Raw genomic sequence first — 18,549 nt, forward strand, 5'->3', positions numbered from 1 at the left:
GCTTTGGAAGTCCTCCACTGTTTCTCAATTGACCCACCATAAAGTCTTTGCTCCCATTCTACCTTAACTAACTCCTTCCTCATTCCTTCATCGTCTCCTTTGTTTAAGCACAGGGCATAGGTACTGGATTTAACCTTCTCACACTCCATCTGTATTTTAAATTCGACCTTACTGTGATCACTCCTTCCGAGAGGATCCCTAACTGTGAGATCATTAATTATTCCTGTCTCATTACTCTGAACTAGATCTAGGATAGCTTGCTCCCTCGTAGGTTCCATTACGTATTGTTTAAGGAAATTATCGCGGATGCATTCTGTGAACCCCTCCTCAAGGCTGCCATGACCAACCTGGTTTGACCAATTGATATGTAAATTATAATCCCCCATGATAATTGCTGTACCATTTTTACATGCATTAGCTATTTCTATGTTTATCGCCTGCCCCACCACGATGTCATTATTTGGTGGCCTATAGACCACATCCATCAGTGACTTCTTCTCCCTGCTATTCCTAATTTCCACCCAAATGGATTCAACCTTTTGTTCAGTAGAACCTATATCATCTCTCACTACCGCCCTGATATCATCGGTAAACATCAGAGCAACACCACCTCCCTTACCTTCCTGTTTGTCCTTCCGAACAGTTTGATACCTCGGGATATGTAACTCCCAGCCATGACCATCCTGTAACCGTGAATCTGTAATGGCCACTAAATCATACCCATTTGCCATGATTTACACCATCGACTCATCCACCTTGTTTCGAATGCTCCGAGCATTCAGATAATGTGCCCTTATGCCAGTTTTTGCACCTTCTTTTTGGGTCCTATTACCTCCTTTGCTAACAGCTCTTGAGTTCTCCTTCCCTTTAACTTTTTTCCTAATTTCAATGGAGTTGAAGCTTCCTCGTCATCTGCTAACCTGCTGCTTTGTCTTACATTAATTGTTACTCTCCCTCTATGTTCGCTCCTCCCTTCCCCGCCTACTTACTAGTTTAAAGTCCTATTGAACACCGTATTTACCCTTTTCGCCAGAACACTGGACCCGGCCCTGTTCAGGTGGAGTCCATCCCAGCGGTATAGATCCCTCCTGTTCCAGAACTGATGCCAGTGCCCCATGAAAAGGAAATCCTCTTTCCCACACCACTCTTTTAGCCACGTGTTTACTCCCCTGATCCTCGCCTCCCTATGTCAATTTGCACGTGGGTCGGGCAGCTATCCAGATATTATGATCCTTGAAGACCTGTGTTTTAAGTTTGTTCCTAGCTTTTCATAATCTTGAAACAGGTCTTTTTTCCCCAGTCCTGCCGATGTTGTTGGTACCTGCGTGGACCACAACGACTAGACCCTCCCCTTCCTCTCTGGTATCCTCTCAAGCCGGTCAGAGATGTCTCGCACCCTGGCACTGGGCAGGCAACACACCATGTGGGATTCTCTATTCTGCTCGCAAAGGATAAGGTCTATCCCCCTGATGATGGAATCCTCTACAGCTCCAATCTTTTTGCTCCACCCTCTTGAATGACCTGCTGGACCATGGTGCCATGGTCAGTTGACTCATCCTTCCTGCAGCCCTGTTCCTCACCCATGCAGGCAGCAAGTGCCTCATTCTTGTGGGACAATGTCAGGAGCTGCGGCTCCTGTGTTCCTGTCTGCAGAGTCCCCCTACCTGTCTCACTCGCAGTCACACATTACTGTCCCTGCCCGCCAATCGAATTAACATTAGTTAATCTACCAGGTGTGACTGCCTCCTGGAACACAGCATCCAGGTATTTCCCTCCACCCCCTCCTGGATGTGCCTCAGTGTTTGGAATTCAGATTCCAGCTCATCAATTTTGAGACTCTTGGTTCCAGACTTTTATTGGATTCAGTTTCCACTAGCTGCCATGGCGCAATTTAACCACCTCTCCCTGGAACATTACTCGGCTTAGAAGGGGTGGATGCTGGGAAGTTGTTTCCGCTGGGCAGCGAGACTAGGACCCGTGGGCACAGCCTTAAAATTAGAGGGGGTCAATTTAAAACTGAAATGAGATGACATTTCTTCAGCCAGAGAGTGGTGGGCTTGTGGAATTCATTGCCCCGGATGCAGTGGAGGCCGGGACGTTAGATGCCTTCAAGGCAGAGATCGACAAATTCTTGATCTCACAAGGAATCAAGGGCTACGGGGAGAGTGCAGGGAAGTGGAGTTGAAATGCCCATCAGCCATGATTTAAATGGCGGAGTGGACTTGATGGGCCGAATGGCCTTACTGCCACTCCTATGTCTTATGGTCTTATGGTCTTATTACCTGGGACTCTGGATTAATAGTCCAATGATGATACAACTAGGCCATCAACTCCCCCTGCATATTTTTAAGACAGCTCGATAAGTCTTGTTTGGCGAAGGAGTTCATGGTTATCAGGGTAGATGGCAAATCTGGGATTTGAAACACAAATAGGTCGGCTGTGATCTTATTGAATGGCAGAGCAGGCTTCAAGGGCTGGATGGTTACCTGCTGTTATTTTGCAGACATATGTACTCCCTCCTTGATCATATAAGTGGTGATTTTCTGTACAGCCACTGGGAACATTCCAGGACTTTGCTTGTTGGCCTTTATTTCCCCCAGTTAATTGACCAGGTATTTGACCATGGGTGGAATCACCAATGCAATATTGACCTGTTGTATCGGAGACCAGCACACTTCACACTCCAGCAGGAAACACTGCATGATCATCTGAACAGGAAACATGGCTAATGCAACTACATGACCACCCCCAAAGCTTCTCGTCTGCTGTTGTAGCTGCACCCATCCAGGTAAGTGGGGAGTATTCCATCACATTCCTGACTTGTCCCTTATTGATGGTGACGGGCTTTGGGGAGTCAGGAGGTGAGTCACTCATCGCAGTGTTCCCAGCCTCTGGCCTGCTCTTGTAGTCACTCTGTTAATGTGGTGAGCTGAGTTGAGTTTCTGGTCGGTGATTGACCCCTAAATTTTCTTCCCACTTTGTGCCCAGTCTGTGTTCAGTGCTTATTTATAACCGCTGAATATTGAACATCTGGAGTCCCCAAGGATCTGTTCTTTATCCTTCCCTGTATTTTTCACATCTCCATGTTGCCTCTTGATGCATTATCCCTGGAGCACATCATCAGGCTCCATGTGTACACTGGCATATAACTCTGCAGCACTGGAAAGTAGTGATTTTGCCACTCTGCTTGTTTGACATTGTGTGTTGGATGATCGAAAATGCTGTCCCGAATTGAATGCTGGCAAAACTGAAAGCGTTTTGCCTTTTACTGTGTTCCTTAGCCATTGCTTATGTTTCTGTCTTTGGCTGCTGTCTGAGATTTCACCAGATCCTTCACAAGGCACTGAGCTTCAGACCACGAGTCTTCCACTTTGTCCACCTTGTTCACTGTGTACTTTATATCCGCTCGCAACTGAGTGAAGAATATAAGGCTTTGTGAAGGTGACTATAGTTGAGGATGATAAGAGAGGACATCTCCCTTGTACTGACACAGACTCAGACCCCAAATCCATATGATCTCAGGTCACTGTGACCAAGATCTTGCATACGTGCTCAGTAACTACAGCAAATCTAAGAAATTATTCCCTTTACTCCGTCCATCCATTTTTGTAAAGTCACCAGGCTTTGTCCCTGCCTGAGCTGCTGTATTCCTCGACTGTGTTTGTGTCGCCTCAGAGCTTGATGATTCAGTCTTGTGAAGGGAAGACTGTGGTATACAAAACTGTGAGGGATAGAGGCACGGTAAACAGGAGGAGACTGCTTCCCTCAGCTGAGGAGTTAAAGACCAGGGATCATAGATTCAAGTGAATGGTGGAAGGATTAGAGGGGCCGTGAGGAAAGCCTTTTCTGTGCAGAGTGTGGCAGGTGTCTGGAATTCACTGCCTGGGTTGATGGTGGAGTTAGCACCAGAGGTGGAGCAGACACCATGGGCTAGCTGGCCTAGTTTTGCTCCTGTAATGTTATGGTCTAACATTGCATGGGTGTCTTCATTGATCCTAAAAACCCACAGCTCCTGAGCCCCATATGGTGAGCACGGGCTCTGTGGCTTCCTGGATTTGCGCTGTAAGCTGCAGGGCAATGGGCCGTGTGCAGGAGGATGGGATTAGAAAGGGCGTGTGGGGTCTTTGGGTCAGCATGAACAAGATGGTCCAAATGCTCATCCATGTATTCCAATTTACACTTAATCTCTTCCCCCTTCTGCCCCCGAGAGAAACCTCCAATCGCTTCCAGCTCCACAAACAGGCTGCATTCCTCTGGCCTCTGGTGCATCCCAATTTCCTTTGCTCTACCATTGGCAGCCGTGTTTGAAAGATTTCACCAGCTGTTTTAGGAAGCTAAATGATTACAATTCAGTGGATGGAGCCCTTAATGAGGGAGTGTCAGCGAGCAATTGCTTTGAATGGTGATGCATGTTTAGCCTGCCTCCTGTGCTTTGTTCTCCTCATTATCTTCTATAGGCCAGCTCCCCTCATGGCTCAGCAGTAACCATTTGTACGTTAAGAGAACAAAACACAACTTGACCTTTTGTACAAAAGCAGCTAAGTGGATGCTGTGCCTTTTGTTGTTATCCACTCCTGAACATAACGTGGGCCGGCTTCTATTGGGGGTGCTGGAGGGTAATGAAAATGGAGAGGAGTGCAGGTTACAGATAGCTCACAGCTCTCGATAGGGCCGATATGTGACCCAGCAAGTGAAGAGCTCCCGAGGCTGTGATTGTTGCTTATTCCAGCCTGAAACCGGTGCTTAAAAAAAAAACTCAACGCTCAGCTTTGCTTGAGAAACACGGAACAGATTTTTTCTTATCTGCTGATTCCAGCTGGAGATGTCCTGAGGCAAAGCACGTAAACAGGGCAAGAGAAAGGATTTTGTCCTCGGTCAGTTCAGAGTGATCTGTTTAAGACCGAGATAAATACGTTCCTTATTAGTAGGGGATCGAAGGTTATGGGGGTGGGGACAAGGCGGGAGGATGGGGTTGAGAAATGTATCAGCCTTGATTGAATGGTCGAACAGACCCCCTGGGCCGAATGGTCTAATTTTGCCCCTATATCTTGTTGTCTCATGTTGGGTGGGGCTCTCCATTGGTCCCATGGCAGTGTACCTAGCTCCTGAGCCCTGTGTGGTGACTACTGGCTCTATGGGTATCCCAAGACCAAAAGATCAAGCCCGAATTGCCCGTAGTGTTCAGGGGTGTGTGAGTTATAGGGGGATGGGTCTGGGTGAGATGCTTCAAGGGGGCGGTGTGGACTTGTTGGGCCGAAGGGCCTGTTTCCACACTGTACGTAATCTAATCTTAAAAAAAACTCTGAGCTCCTGCCTAGTCAAACACTTAGCCAACTTTATTTATTCACAGGATATGGACATCGTTGACTTGAACAGTATGTGTTGTCCATTCCTAAATGCCCAGAGGGCAGTTAAGAGTCAATCACATTTGCTATGAGTGTGGAGTCACGTGTAGGCCAAAACAGGGAAGCATGCAGCTATCTTCCCTGAAGAACATTAGTGAACCAGGTTGTGTGTCTTTTTTCCCTCCCAAAATCAACATGGTTTTGGTTAGATTCTTAACTGGTGATATTTATTGTATCCCCACTCCACTATCTGCCATGGTGAGATTTGAAACCTGGGCCCCTCGGGATTAATTAGTGAGTAATAATACCACTGGGCCATCACCTCCCTGTTAACTTTCATCATCTATGCCAACAGGCAAGGGACAGTTTGGTGCATGTGGCATGCACCTCAAAAGGAGACCCTGTATCTGTAGGAAAATAAAAAGGGAGAAATTGGTGTTAAGAAGTAACCACTGGGTGGGGGATATGAAATGTGTGTTTAATACTGGTTGAAGAGCTGGTGAGAATTCTTTGTCCTGTCTGGGAGAGATATGCCATTTTAGACCAGTGGTAGGCCGCCTTTGGGCTCAGAGATCCTGGGGCAGAAGTGTTGCCAACCAATCGGTGGCCAACAGCAATCCTTTGGGAGAGCAGTGCACCCTGGGAGAACTCTTGGGTTGTAGGCTGCAGATTGACCGAGGTCAGGATGGGCGTCAGGGAACAGGTGAATGTTTTGCCTGTGTGGGCCCCACTTACTGGTCAGGTCCTTTGATCAGAGCCTCAGTGCCTTCAACTTAGGGAGCACCCCTCTGGAAGCCCAGGAGTTTTGGACAGAAAGGTTTCCCACACTTTGTGTAAATGAGCCACAGCCTAGCTGTTAGCACACTTGGGATTGTTCATCAAGTGTTTGCTAAATTGCAGAATTGAATCTGCGGGGTGACATGTTCTTTGGGTTTTATAGTCAGGGCTGGTTGAGGACAGTCAGTATTCTGCCTCTGACAAGCAACTGAAGGAACCTACCATGTCAGTCGATCAGCAAATCATTCGCAGCGTAAGGTCCACATCCTCAAATTGTGCCTTTTTCAAGAGCCTGGGGAGCCTATGACTCTCTGTTGCTGTCTCGTGACGATGCCACGGCCAGTGTCAAAGTGTAAACCACTCAGAACCTTTTCGTCCTTTTGTGTAAATTGTTGTGATGGTTTTCAGATATGGCGTGCTAGCAATGGTCCGGAACAGTGCAAGATGAAAAGCTTTGAAAGCATGTTTCTCTTTTCAGCACGAGTTGAACTGTGTAAAATGATGCCATTTTATATAAGTATTGTCCAGTTGTGGAGTATTGAGCTTTTCATGCAGTTGCCAGAGGTTCAGCTCCCAGTTTGGTTATTAATGCGTGAGGGGTTATTATGGCATTGAAGGGATACTATTTAGCCCATTGAGTGAAAGCTGGATGTATGTAGAGTGTTCACTCAGTTCCATTTCCTTGCAGGTTAATAATCCTCATATCCACCCTTTTGAAAGCATTGATCACTAATCATCTCTAAACTTGTTATAATCTTGTACGCCTCCATCAAATTGCCCCTCAATTTCCTTTACCCCAAAACTTGAGCCCAGCTTCACTCCTCAGGTTCACAGCTGAAGTTCCCAAATCCCTGGAACCATGTGAGTAAATCTCCTGTGCACCCTCCTATCTTTTGTAAAGGCTGGACCCCAGAACTTGTTCAAAGCTCTTACAGGTTTTGTTAATACAGTGGGATTAGTCTCATGAAGCATGAGTTGCCAAAGTGCACTCATCTAATGTTTAGTTTCCTGTAAGTGATTGAGTGGAAGCACTGACCTTGGCTGGTTAAATGATATAAAATTCTGGAAGCTCTCAGTTCGGATGGATATAAAACCTCACTCATGTTGCTAACAGCCAGCAACACTATAAATGACAATCCATATTCTCTTCTCCATAAGCAGGCAGCATTGGAAGTTTCTTATTGGATGGAGAGGATGGTGCTACAGTTGAGGACATTAGCAAATGGACTGTTGACGATGTCTGTAACTTCATTAATGGTCTCTCTGGCTGTGCGGAATATACACAGGTAAGTGATCTGATCTTTAAAAGCTGTCGCTGCCTCCCTTCTGAATAAACTTGCCATTCAAACTCAGTTTTAACCCATTGCACCTCAGCAGCATTGCAGCGTGAATTTTGCATCTGTGTCAGTGTGAATGGAGGATAGGAACAGGTGCCTAGTGCCCGTATCATTGACTGCCAGTTAGAGAAGGGGAGACATAAAGCTTTTTGCTATAATGCTTGACACTGCAGTTCCGTCTCTGACACATGGGAGCATTCCCCTGTGCACCCACGTTACCCACCAGGTGAGGCGTTCTGTTGCAGTCAAAATATTTTTCTCGAGGGCTCTATTCCATTCCGAACAACTCCTTCACCTTCTGCAATGCTACCTTCCATTTCTGTGTTGAATTATAAGGTTTTCTTCTTTAGATAAACAAGTTAAGGATAGTGACTACTTAATGCATTGATTCCAACTTAAAAATTTAGTATATATCAATAAGTTGCTTTTAAATTTTTTTAATAAGTAAATCTCCCATAAACCATTTCTAAGATAGAAGAATATGAACTGACCCAGTTGACAATGAATCATTCAGCTTTAGCCAATGATGAACTGGGACAGGAATTTCCAATTGGAAATCTGACAACTGAAAACAAATCAAGTGAATTCCAAACATTTTCTCAGGTAAAATATTAAATAAGTACCATTCCTTAGCTTCACACAGCTACTTACTCAACATAATCAGCCCCTCTTTCCTGTCTTTTAATGTTGGTAGAAATGGAATGCAAAATTACAAATTGCCACTCATCTCTATTATAAGCCCAGGCCTATGAGGTGATTAACATGACTACTTTATGAACTGCTGTGCATATTAGTGGCACACAGGTGGTGTTCCTACCTCTCGAGGCTAGAGAATCGGTGTTAAAAATCTGAGTTAAAAAGGGGTGACATGGTGGCTCAGTGGTTAGCTTTGCTGCCTCAAAGCATCAGGGACCCGGGTTTAATTCCACTCTTGGGTGACTGTGTGTGCGTAGAGTTTGTACGTTCTCCCCGTGACTGTGTGGCGTTTGCTCTGGTTTCCTCCCACGATTCGAAGATGTGCAGGTTGGGTGGATGGGCTATTGCTAAAATACCCATAGTGTGAAGTGGGAGTTGCAGAGTTACAGGGATAGAGTAGGAGTGTGGGTCTAGGTGGGAGGGTGTTCAGAGGGTTGGTGTGGACTCAATGGGCCGAATGGTCAGCTTCCACAATGTACAGATTCTATGAAAATCCCACCTACCTCATTGCTGTCCTTACCTGGTCTGGCCTGTATGTGACTCCAGATGCACAGCAACGTGGTTGACTCTTAACTGCCCTGTGGGCAATTAGGGATGGACAATAAATACTACCTGGCCAGTGACACCTTCAACATGTGAAAGCATAAAGAGACAAAAGCAGCTTGATTAATGTGTGCCCAATTATATAAATTTATTATAAACCAGCGTCTTGGAACCGTCTTGAAATATAACAGCCTGAACATTGAAACAGTCAAGGAGAGAGACGCACAGGTTGTCCTCGCAAAGCTTTGATCTGAACCAACTGGATTCATTTGAAGGGCTTTTGTGGTGCGATGGTATTGTCCATAACTCTAAGCCAGGATACCTGGATTCATCTGCTCCAGAGGTGTTTAGTAACATCACTGAACAGGTTGTTTAGAAAATTTCCAGACAAAGGAGGATTGGTGGCATTGAGCTAACTCGGCCAGCCCCGACCCTAAACCACGTGGTAGTAGATACACACGTGCAATGTTTGTTAGGTTGTTTTGACATTTTCATGAAGTGGCTAATCAGCAGCTGCATTACACTTTCCTGATTCCCTTTACCGCTTGTGATTCAACCGAGCAAATCTGAATGAGCTGGTAGAGGTGTAATGGGATGAATGGCCTCCTCCTTTGCTGCATTGATTCCGAGATTCTGTGAAGTACAGGTTGAGACCTTTTCTCACCTGTGCACTGCTTCAGTGAGCACCGATCTTCGAGTCATACAGCATGGTCTGACCGGCCCGTGCTGACCATAATCCCATATTAAACTAGTCCCACCTGCCTAATCCTGGACCATATCCCTCCAAATCTTTCCTATTATTGTATTTATCCAAATGTCTTTTAAATGTAATTGTACCTACGCCCGCTACTTCCTCAGGACGTTCATTTCACCCGCAAGCCACCCTCTGTGTAAAAATTTGCTCCTCATGTCTTTTTTTAAAATCTCTGTCCTCTCACCTTAAAAATGTGCCCCCGAGCCCTGAAATTCCCCATCCTGGGGAAAAGGCACCTATCATTAACTCTACCTATACCCCTCATTATTTTAGAATCTTCTATCAGGTTGCCTCTCAACCACCCACGCGCCACTTCAAAGGTCTCAGCTTATTCAGCAATAATAACTCTAGCCTCCTCTACGCGACAAAATTTTGCCAAATCTCTTCTGAACCTTCTCCAGCTTAATAATATCATTGTTACGGAGATAGTAGCAACTGCCGATGCTGGAGAATCTGAGACAACAAGATGTGGAGCTGGATGAACACAGCAGGCCAAGCAGCATCAGAGGAGCAGGAAGGCTGACGTGTTGGGTCTACACCCTTCTTCAGACAATTCAGAAATTAATAAAATCATTGCTTGTTTAATGTACAGGTCTTCAGAGAGCAAGCCATTGATGGAGAGACATTGCCTTTGTTAACGGAAGAGCACTTACTGAACACCATGGGCCTGAAGCTGGGACCAGCCCTAAAAATACGAGCACAGGTAATGTTTCTCTTTGACCCAGCAAGTGAGCACACAGTGTACATTCCACGTTCTAATAGCTTAAGTGATGCTGTGATTGTAAACGTAAAAACTAGGAGCAGGAGTAGATCATTCAGCCTTTCGAGCCTGCTCCACCATTGAATAGGATCGTGGCTGATCAACTAGCTCAGTCCCCTCTTCCTGCTTTCTCTCCACGTTCTTCTGATCCCTTTCGCCCAAAGAACGATATCTATCTCCTTGAAAACATTCAATGTTTGCGCCTCAATTGCTTTCTGTGGCAGGGTGTGCCATAGGCTTTCCACTCTCTGGGTGAAGAAATTTCTCCTCATCTCAGTCCTCCGTCACAGCGTGGAAGCAGGCCATTCACCCCATAGAGTCCACACCCTCCAAAGAGCATCCCACCCAGACTTATCTCTGTAACCCTGCATTTACTATGGCCAATGCACCTAACCTGCACATCCCTGGTCACTACAGGACAATTTACAATGGCCAATGAATCTAACCTGCACATCTTTGGACTGCTCTACCCCATATTCTTTGACTGTGACCCTTGCTTCTGGATTCCCCCTGTCATCAGGAACATCTTTCCTGCATTCACCCAGTTTCTGTTCCAGTTAGGATTTTACAGGTTTCTATCAGACTCTCCCTTCATTTTTCTAAACTCCGATGAATGTAGTCCTAACTGCTCCACTCTCTCTTCATACATCAGTCCTATTATCCGAGGAGTCAGCATAATGATGCAACCAATTAAAATAAAGCCTGTAGCTTCCTTAAAAAGGCAGGGGTTTCATCTAATTGCCTATCAAGTACTTGCTGACAGCTAAGTTTGTTCAGGCACTTGCCTCAGATAGGATTACATCTGTGTACAGCCCCAAAACAGTTCATTCGGCCCAGCCTGTCCAGATCCTCTTCCCATTCTTTTTAATCTAAATTTATCATCGTGACCATCTGTTCCTTTATCCCTCAAATGCCCATCAAGCTTCACTTCATATGCGTGCACACTATCTGCTTCAATCCCCGCTCTGCAGCAGCAAAATTCACATTCTCATTTCCCTTTGTTCAGTCAGCCAGCCCACTTTATGTTGTTTTAGTTTCTTGCTGTTGTATAATCCTTCACATTGAGCAGCGTGGATAGCCCTGCCCTCCATCGTTACTCCATCACCAGTCACAGGATGGATAGGGATGGAAGCAGGCCTTTCAGCCCATTCATTCAGTTAGAATGCATGCCCCGGCCATCACTGTTGTTCTTTAAATGGTTCCAGTCCACTCCAGATGCCCATTTCAAGCGTATGATTCCTTACAAATTTACTTCCTTTCTGTAGGTCCCAAACCTGCCTGTTGTGGCCCTGTTTCCCGACTGACACAATGCACAAACATTCAGAATAACTTGTCTTACGTACACACACGGCCAACAGTAACTACTGCGGCAGAAATGATCAAGTCTTATCCAGGATCATTTGCTATTGTTGTGGGGGCTGTACAAAACAATTGGGGATATAACAATGTTACCTTTTTGGTTCTGCTAACTTCCGTAAGGACCGCTGCTATTTGCCACTTGAAATGCTGTTCTAGGCTCTCATGTAGATCAATTTTGCTGTAGGGATTCTGCAATCTTTATTCAGGTGTGCTGGGTGTGAAGATTGTAAGTGTCACTTTTACACCAGTGAACCTAATGTAACCACCTCAAGCTGCTTAGATATTTTTGCTCCGTGTTCCTTCATCAGTCACTGCATTGACACAGACATATTGCTTCACTTTTTTTTTCTCATTATAACATTCAGTTTAATTCTCATGTCAACATTCATCCTGCCAGTTACATCTCAGGGGACACAGTGACTGATGGGGCTGTCTTACAGTCTTTGGTTAAACTAGTGATAGCAACAGTGTGTTCTTATTATACTGTAAATTTAGACAGAAATTATACCCTAACATTTTTAAATAATTGCAAAATTCAGACAATAAAGAAGTTCAAATCAACTCCATCCGATAGAATAATCAAAGTGTAATCTTGCGGAATGCTGATGCTTTATTGAAGAATTAAATCTGTGCTTTTGATATTTAAGTAATCAATCAGAAGATAGATTGTAGTTCATTAACAAAGTTAACTTGGTTAGAGCATTTTATTAACTTTTATTAGTTGCAATATTTATTTCACAGTTGTGAAATTATTTTATGAAATGTTTTATCACCGAGTTCTCCCATAATTTTTTTTTTACAATGCCGCGTTTCTCTCAAATCCAACTTAAGGCCGATGGGAGCTGTTGGGTATGGGGCTGCAGACTAGTATGGGTATAAATCTCTCCATGTCCCTAAAACACACTCATTGGAACAGGAGGATGTCATTTAACGCTTGGAGCTGATTCCAATATAGAGCCCTGGTTTAAATGTACCTCACGTCTACTTTCACAACTCTTTGAACCACATTCCTTGACACCCAAGAAAACAATCTGTTGATCTCGGGCTTAGAAAGGTTTAATACTCCCTACACATACTGCCTTTTTGAGCCAAGTGATCTTGACTTCAGCTCCACTTAAGATCGTGCATAGGCCATTCAGCCTTTCAAGCCTCTTCTTGGAATACTGCAATCAGTTCTGGTCTCCCTGCTATGAAAAAAATGTTAGAATTGGAAGGGTTCAGGAAAGATTGACAAGGATGTTGCCAGTGTTGGAGGGCTTAAGCAATAGGGAGAGGCTGAATAGGCTGGGGCTATTTTACCTGGAGCATCAGAGGCTGAGGGGTGACCTCATGAGGTTTATAACATCATGAGGGGTACGGATAGGGTGAATAGCCAAGGTCTTTTCCCCAGGGTGAGGGAGTCCAAAATCAGAAGGGTTAGGTTAGAGGGGGAAGATTTAAAAGTGATCTAAAGGGCAACATTTTCACACACAGGATGGTGCTGTATGGAATGAGCTGCCAGAGGAGGTGGTGGAGGCTGGTACAGTTACAGCATTTAAAAGGCATCTGGATGGGTTTATGAATAGGAAGAGTTTTGAGAGATATGGACCGAATGCTGGCAAATGGGACTAGATCAATTGAGGATATCTGATCAGCACAGATGAGTTGGACCGAAGGGTCTGTTTCCATGCTGTACAGCTGTTTGACTCTAAACCTGTTCTGCTGGTCACTGAGATCCTGTCTGGTTTTGATTGTGGCTTCAACTCCACTTTCCTGCCTGACTCCCTGAATGCAAGACCTCCTAGAAGATTACGTGTCCAATAAAAGCAAAGTGCTGCTGGAAATCAGAGAATGATAGATAAATTCAGCAGGTCTGGCATCCTCTGCAGAAAGACAAAGTGTTTAAATTTAAAGTCCAGTGTGACCCTTCTCCTGGTTTGAAGAAACAAAGATGAAACTTGAAACGTTCACTTTCTTTCTCCTGTGATGCTTCCAGACCTGACTTTCACCAGCACTTTGTCCCAATTGGCATTGTATATTTATTCAGCTTCTCAAATAAAACCCCCAATCTCCAGCACTGTCTGGACGAGAATTCCAAGTCTCTTTAAAGAGATTCCTCCTCACTTCAGTCTTAACTGGGGACCCTTTATGTTGAAAATGTTCCCCTAGTTTGATTTTGCTACAAGGAGAACATGCTCTAAGAATCTGCCCTGTCAAATCCCCTAAGTATATAACATTTCAATGAGATCAGCTCTCATTTTTCGAAACTCCTCTGAGCATAGATCGAACTTTTCACCATAAGGCAACTCCTCAACTCAATAAGCTCCTTCTCTGAGATGGCTTCGATGCAAGTAGTCCCACCCTAAATAAGCCTCATCAGTGGCCTGTGTTACTTAACTTCCCGAATCTTATTATCCAGCTCCTTTGCAGTGAAGGAATAAGGAAGGGTTTTGTAGGCGAGACAAAGTTTCCTTTACTCACAATATCATGCTGTCTCTCTCCTTGGAACACACAATTTAGCTGGAATAAAGAAATTCAGTTGTTGCTAAGTTAAAATGACCAGAGATGACCCTGTACCCAAGCTCACGACCAATGCATAACTGTGATGTAGGTAGAATGAGAGAAAGGGTAGACCTTATGCTCTGAGGTGCTTGGCTATACAATAAGGTCATGACTGACTGACCCCAGCTTTCTTTGTGCTATTGAGGCCAAATCTGTAGCCTTCTGGTGTGTAGATGTATTTCCCAGCAGGATGTAACAGACAGCAATATGGAACTGCTGCTGCCTTTGCACTCCCAGATCAGTACAGTGGAAATCTGTTATCCTTACATGCTCTGGCCTACATGTGACTCCAGACCCAAAGCAAGAAGGTTGGCATGGTGGCATAGTGGTTACTTGCCCTGCCCCTCAGCGCCAGGGACGTGGGTTTGATTCCAGCCTTGGGTAAATGTCTGAATGGAGTTTGCACGTGTCTGTGTGGGTTTCCTCCAGGTGCTCCGGTTTCCCACCACAGTCCAATCTCTAGTGCAGGTTAGGTGGATTGGCCCATGGGAGATGGCCATAGTGTTGAGGGATGTGCAGGTAGGTTAGCCATGGCAATTGCAGGGTTACAGGGATTGGGTGGGGGGTGGGGTTGGTTCTGGGTGGGATGCTCTCCAGAGCATCGGTTTGTACTTGAAGGGCCGAATAACCTACTTCCGCACTGCAGAGATTCTATTCTGTGACTCTTACCTGCTCTCTGGGCAGTTAGGTACAGATGGTAAATGCTGGCCTAGCCAGCGTTAGCTACATCCCATCAATAAATAAATAAAAAAGAATTTTAAGACCTCTTCCGTTACCCACATCTCAAACCTACAGATTTATTTTGGGCAAATATTCCAAGGGCCACAGAAACCAGGTGGTTCGGGGAATCGAGACACAGATCAGCCATGACCCACTTGAACTGAACAATCTCAAGGGGCTGAATGGTCTCCTGTTGTTCTTCCGAGTATGAAATGCTAGCTTTTAGTCACTGTGGTCTTGAAGCAGTGCAGCAGATGGTAATCTGGATTTTTTTTGCCCCCCCCCCCGCCCCCTGCTCCCTCGCAGGTCGCCAAGAGGATTGGGCGAGTGCTGTATATGGCCAGTTTCCCACTGCCGCTGGCACTGCCTCCTGCGGCGCTGAGGCCGCCTGAGAGAGACCTCGCTCCCACCGAGAACCGCCCCTCGTCCACCGGCAGCGTAGCCTCGCCATACTGTGGCCTCCAAGTCAGCCGCATCTCCCCGAAGCAAGAAAACGGCAGCGCCTCTGTGATGGGAATTGGGGATCTCACCAAACCACAGTCTTGAATGGGACCTTCGCTTCGGAGAGAAAGTCAAGTTGCTGTTATTTGAAACCAAAGTATTTATCGGATTGCCAACTTCATGGGTTGACTGCATTCCCTCTTTTTCTTTTTGGAAGAAAAATACAACACTCCGGCTTTCTAAACATGTTTGACAAAAAACAAAGTGCAGTCACGCACATTCCTTTTTCTTTTCCCTTTATCTTCGAGACTACAGTTTATCCTGGAAAGCTATTGAAAAGCTGCCGAGAACAGAACCTATAAACTGACGGAGGAAGAATACTAAAGCGACAGGATGTTGGTTGAATGGAGGAGTTGGTGAGGCTTTCTCAGCTCATCGACAGGGGAGAGAGAAACCAGCCTCCGTTTCTGCTTCAAGCTGAAAGACACCCCCCCCCCCCCCCCAACCTTTGTTCGTTTCTCGGAACTGAGAGGGGGGAACAAAAATAAATAGAACTGTGCACTTGTACCAAAAAAAGATTTCTATATCACAGACCTGGGATTAAACATGTAAAAAAAATTCATAAGCACTCATTTTGACTTGTAATGCTAGCGTCTATGCATTTGTCAAGTGCTAAACCAAAGATAATGGGTTGTTGGTCTGTGTTTACAATACATTTTGAAATGGTACAATGGGTTTTTTTTGTCTGCAGGACACAATTTAAAAGTGCCTCACTGTAGAGGTTTAATCACTACTCTAGCACACTTAAACAAATTTGACAGGATCACAACTGCACAGGTATGAGAGTTTAGAGAGTGGTTTTTGAAATGACCAGTTCAAGATGATAGCTATTCATTACCTGGACAGCAAGTTGTATGAGCAAAACTAGTTACAAAGACAATTTTGGTACTTATTTTGTTTTTTTTTGTTGTTGTGTAGTTGCACGTTTTTGACTTTTTTGGGCTGGGTGGGAATAGGGAAAAAGAAATGTAAAAACTGCTAGGGGAAAGTTTCTCATCCTTTTTCATTGCTATTCAAACCTTAATTGCTGCTTTAAAGCAATCAACATAAGGAACATTTATGTTATTTATGGAAATTCTGTTGGTAAGTCGAATATGTTTAGCACTATATATATGGTAATATTCAGCCCTAAAAGGGTGGTTTAAGAATAATTAAAAAAAATCAAAAAATTGTTGTTTCTTTAGCTGGTTTTGGCCATACTGCATCAAACTATCATTAAATGTTTTGCAGTTGTAAACAATGAGGATATGGTGATTTGTAAAATAATTTTAGCCTATTTGTTAATTTGCTTTTCTCCTTGTCTTTCACTTTTAGTGAAATAAAGCCCCCCACAAAAAAAGGTACAATTTGGTGTTTTGTTGGAATGTGGAACTTTGCCAGCCTTTTGTTTGTTTTAATGTTCATCTCTCGTGCTGCTTTCCCCTTTCCCTGGACAATTTCTTTGGGACCACAATCTCCCCTCAGCTCATTTTAAAATAACAAGCACAGAATCAAAAACAAATTTGCTGGAAAAGCTCAGCAGGTCTGGCAGCATATGTGAAGGAGAAAACAGAGCTAACGTTTCGGGTCCGGTGACCTTTCAAAATAATTTTGATTTAAAATAACTTGTTTCTAACTTGTGCATCGCTGAATGAAAAGAGAGAAGCAAACACATCACTAACTCTCTTCATAATCCAAACCTGATCTGGAGCCTGTGATGGAAAGATTATACCTGGTTTTTAATCAATGACAGGATTTCTCTATTACTTCCATCCACAGGCTGCGGTGCATGATACAAGAAATACTTATGCGCTGAGAGCGTATTGTCTGTGATTTTTCTCCCTGTGTCCACTGATGTGGAGGTAATCGCTTAGAGGTATCATTGCTAGACAATTAATCTAGAGACCTAGATTAGGTCCTGAAGTCCAAGGTTCAAACCCTTTTATGTCATTGGGTGAAATTTGAATTCAATACAGATCTGGAATTAAGAATCTAATGATGCCCCTGAATCCATTTGTCGATTGTTTGGGGGGAGTAAAACATCTGTTTCTCTCATGTCCTTTAGGGAAGGAAACTGCCACCCATACCTGATCTGACCGATGTGACTCCAGACCCACAGCAATGTGATTGACTCTTAAACTGCCCTCTGGGCAATGGGGGATGGGCAATGGCCCAGCCATTGATGTCCTCATCTGGTAAATAAATCAAAAAAAGAAATTCTTGGTGCTGCCTATCCTAACATCTGCAATGCAGAAACTGTTCTGAATTTCTGGACATGGTAGAGATAGTCCAGACGTCCATTACAAGTCCATATGTTCGGCATGGACACATTGCACCAGAGGGCCTGTTTCTGTGGTGTACAACTCTATGACATCCATTCTGAAACAATGGTAGGCAGACTCCGCCAGGATCACATGAAAATAATTGGTTCTGGTCACAGCAGAACATGATCCAAGATCTATTTACTACAAGATGTAGGAGCACAAGTAGACAATCATTCCATCGAGTCTACTCTGCTATTCAATGAGATAATCGTCCGCTTTCCAGTCCTTTCCCCATAACCCTTCATTCCTTCTTTAATTAAAATACTGTCTGTTGCAGCCTTGAATATCATGGTGGCTCAGCGGTTAGCCCTGCTGCTTCACAGCGCCAGGAACCCGGGTTCGATTCCACCCTTGGGCGACTATGTGTGGAGTTTGCTCCGAGGGCTCCAGTTTCCTCCCACAGGCCAAAGATGTGCTAGTTAGGTCGATTGGTCATGCTAAATTGCCCATAGTGTTCAGGGATGTGTAGATTAGGTGGGTTATAGGGAGATGGGTCTGGGTGGGATGCTCTGAGGGTTGGTGTGGACTTGGGCCTGTTTCCACACTGTAGGGATTCTATGATCTGTGACGACACTTGACCCAGGCTCTCTGCGGTAAAGAATTCTGCAGATTCACTGAGGATAATAAATTCCTCCTCAACTCTGTCATAAAGCCAAGCTGTCTGCTACTGTAGGATTTCAGAGGCCTAGGGAAGGTGTCAGGTGAGTTAGGTAGGGATTGCAGGGGAAGAAATGGATTGGTTATAGATCCACACATGGTAGAGATAGAACGTGTGTGTGTGTGTGTGTGTGTGTTGAGGGTGTGCACGTGTGAAACGGTGTGTGAGCGAGAGCTAGTGTGCGCTTAAGACCATAAGCTTTCGGAGCAGAATTAGACCATTCATCCCCAAAGAATAGCAGCATGGAAATCTGAC

The 18,549-nt window shown here is 44.7% G+C and overlaps 1 protein-coding gene across 6 annotated transcripts in view; it reads left to right on the forward strand.

The window, feature by feature from the left end:
- samd11 (sterile alpha motif domain containing 11) overlaps nucleotides 1–16,659 on the forward strand; it is a 298,185-nt gene extending 281,526 nt beyond the window's left edge. For 4 of the 6 annotated variants that reach the window (XM_059655663.1, XM_048561833.2, XM_048561835.2 and 1 more), the window contains 3 exons: nucleotides 7,284–7,408; nucleotides 10,045–10,155; nucleotides 15,139–16,659. In XM_059655663.1, coding sequence (XP_059511646.1) covers nucleotides 7,284–7,408; nucleotides 10,045–10,155; nucleotides 15,139–15,378 — 476 coding nt within the window. In that variant the 3' untranslated portion in view covers nucleotides 15,379–16,659. Of the gene's footprint in view, nucleotides 1–7,280; nucleotides 7,409–10,044; nucleotides 10,156–15,138 lie in introns of all 6 variants that reach the window. The other 2 variants (XM_048561832.2, XM_048561831.2) reach the window with 1 other exon arrangement.
- Nucleotides 16,660–18,549: the final 1,890 nt, after the last annotated feature.

Source organism: Stegostoma tigrinum, chromosome 28 (assembly GCF_030684315.1).
Source record: "Stegostoma tigrinum isolate sSteTig4 chromosome 28, sSteTig4.hap1, whole genome shotgun sequence".
NCBI lineage: Eukaryota > Metazoa > Chordata > Chondrichthyes > Orectolobiformes > Stegostomatidae > Stegostoma > Stegostoma tigrinum.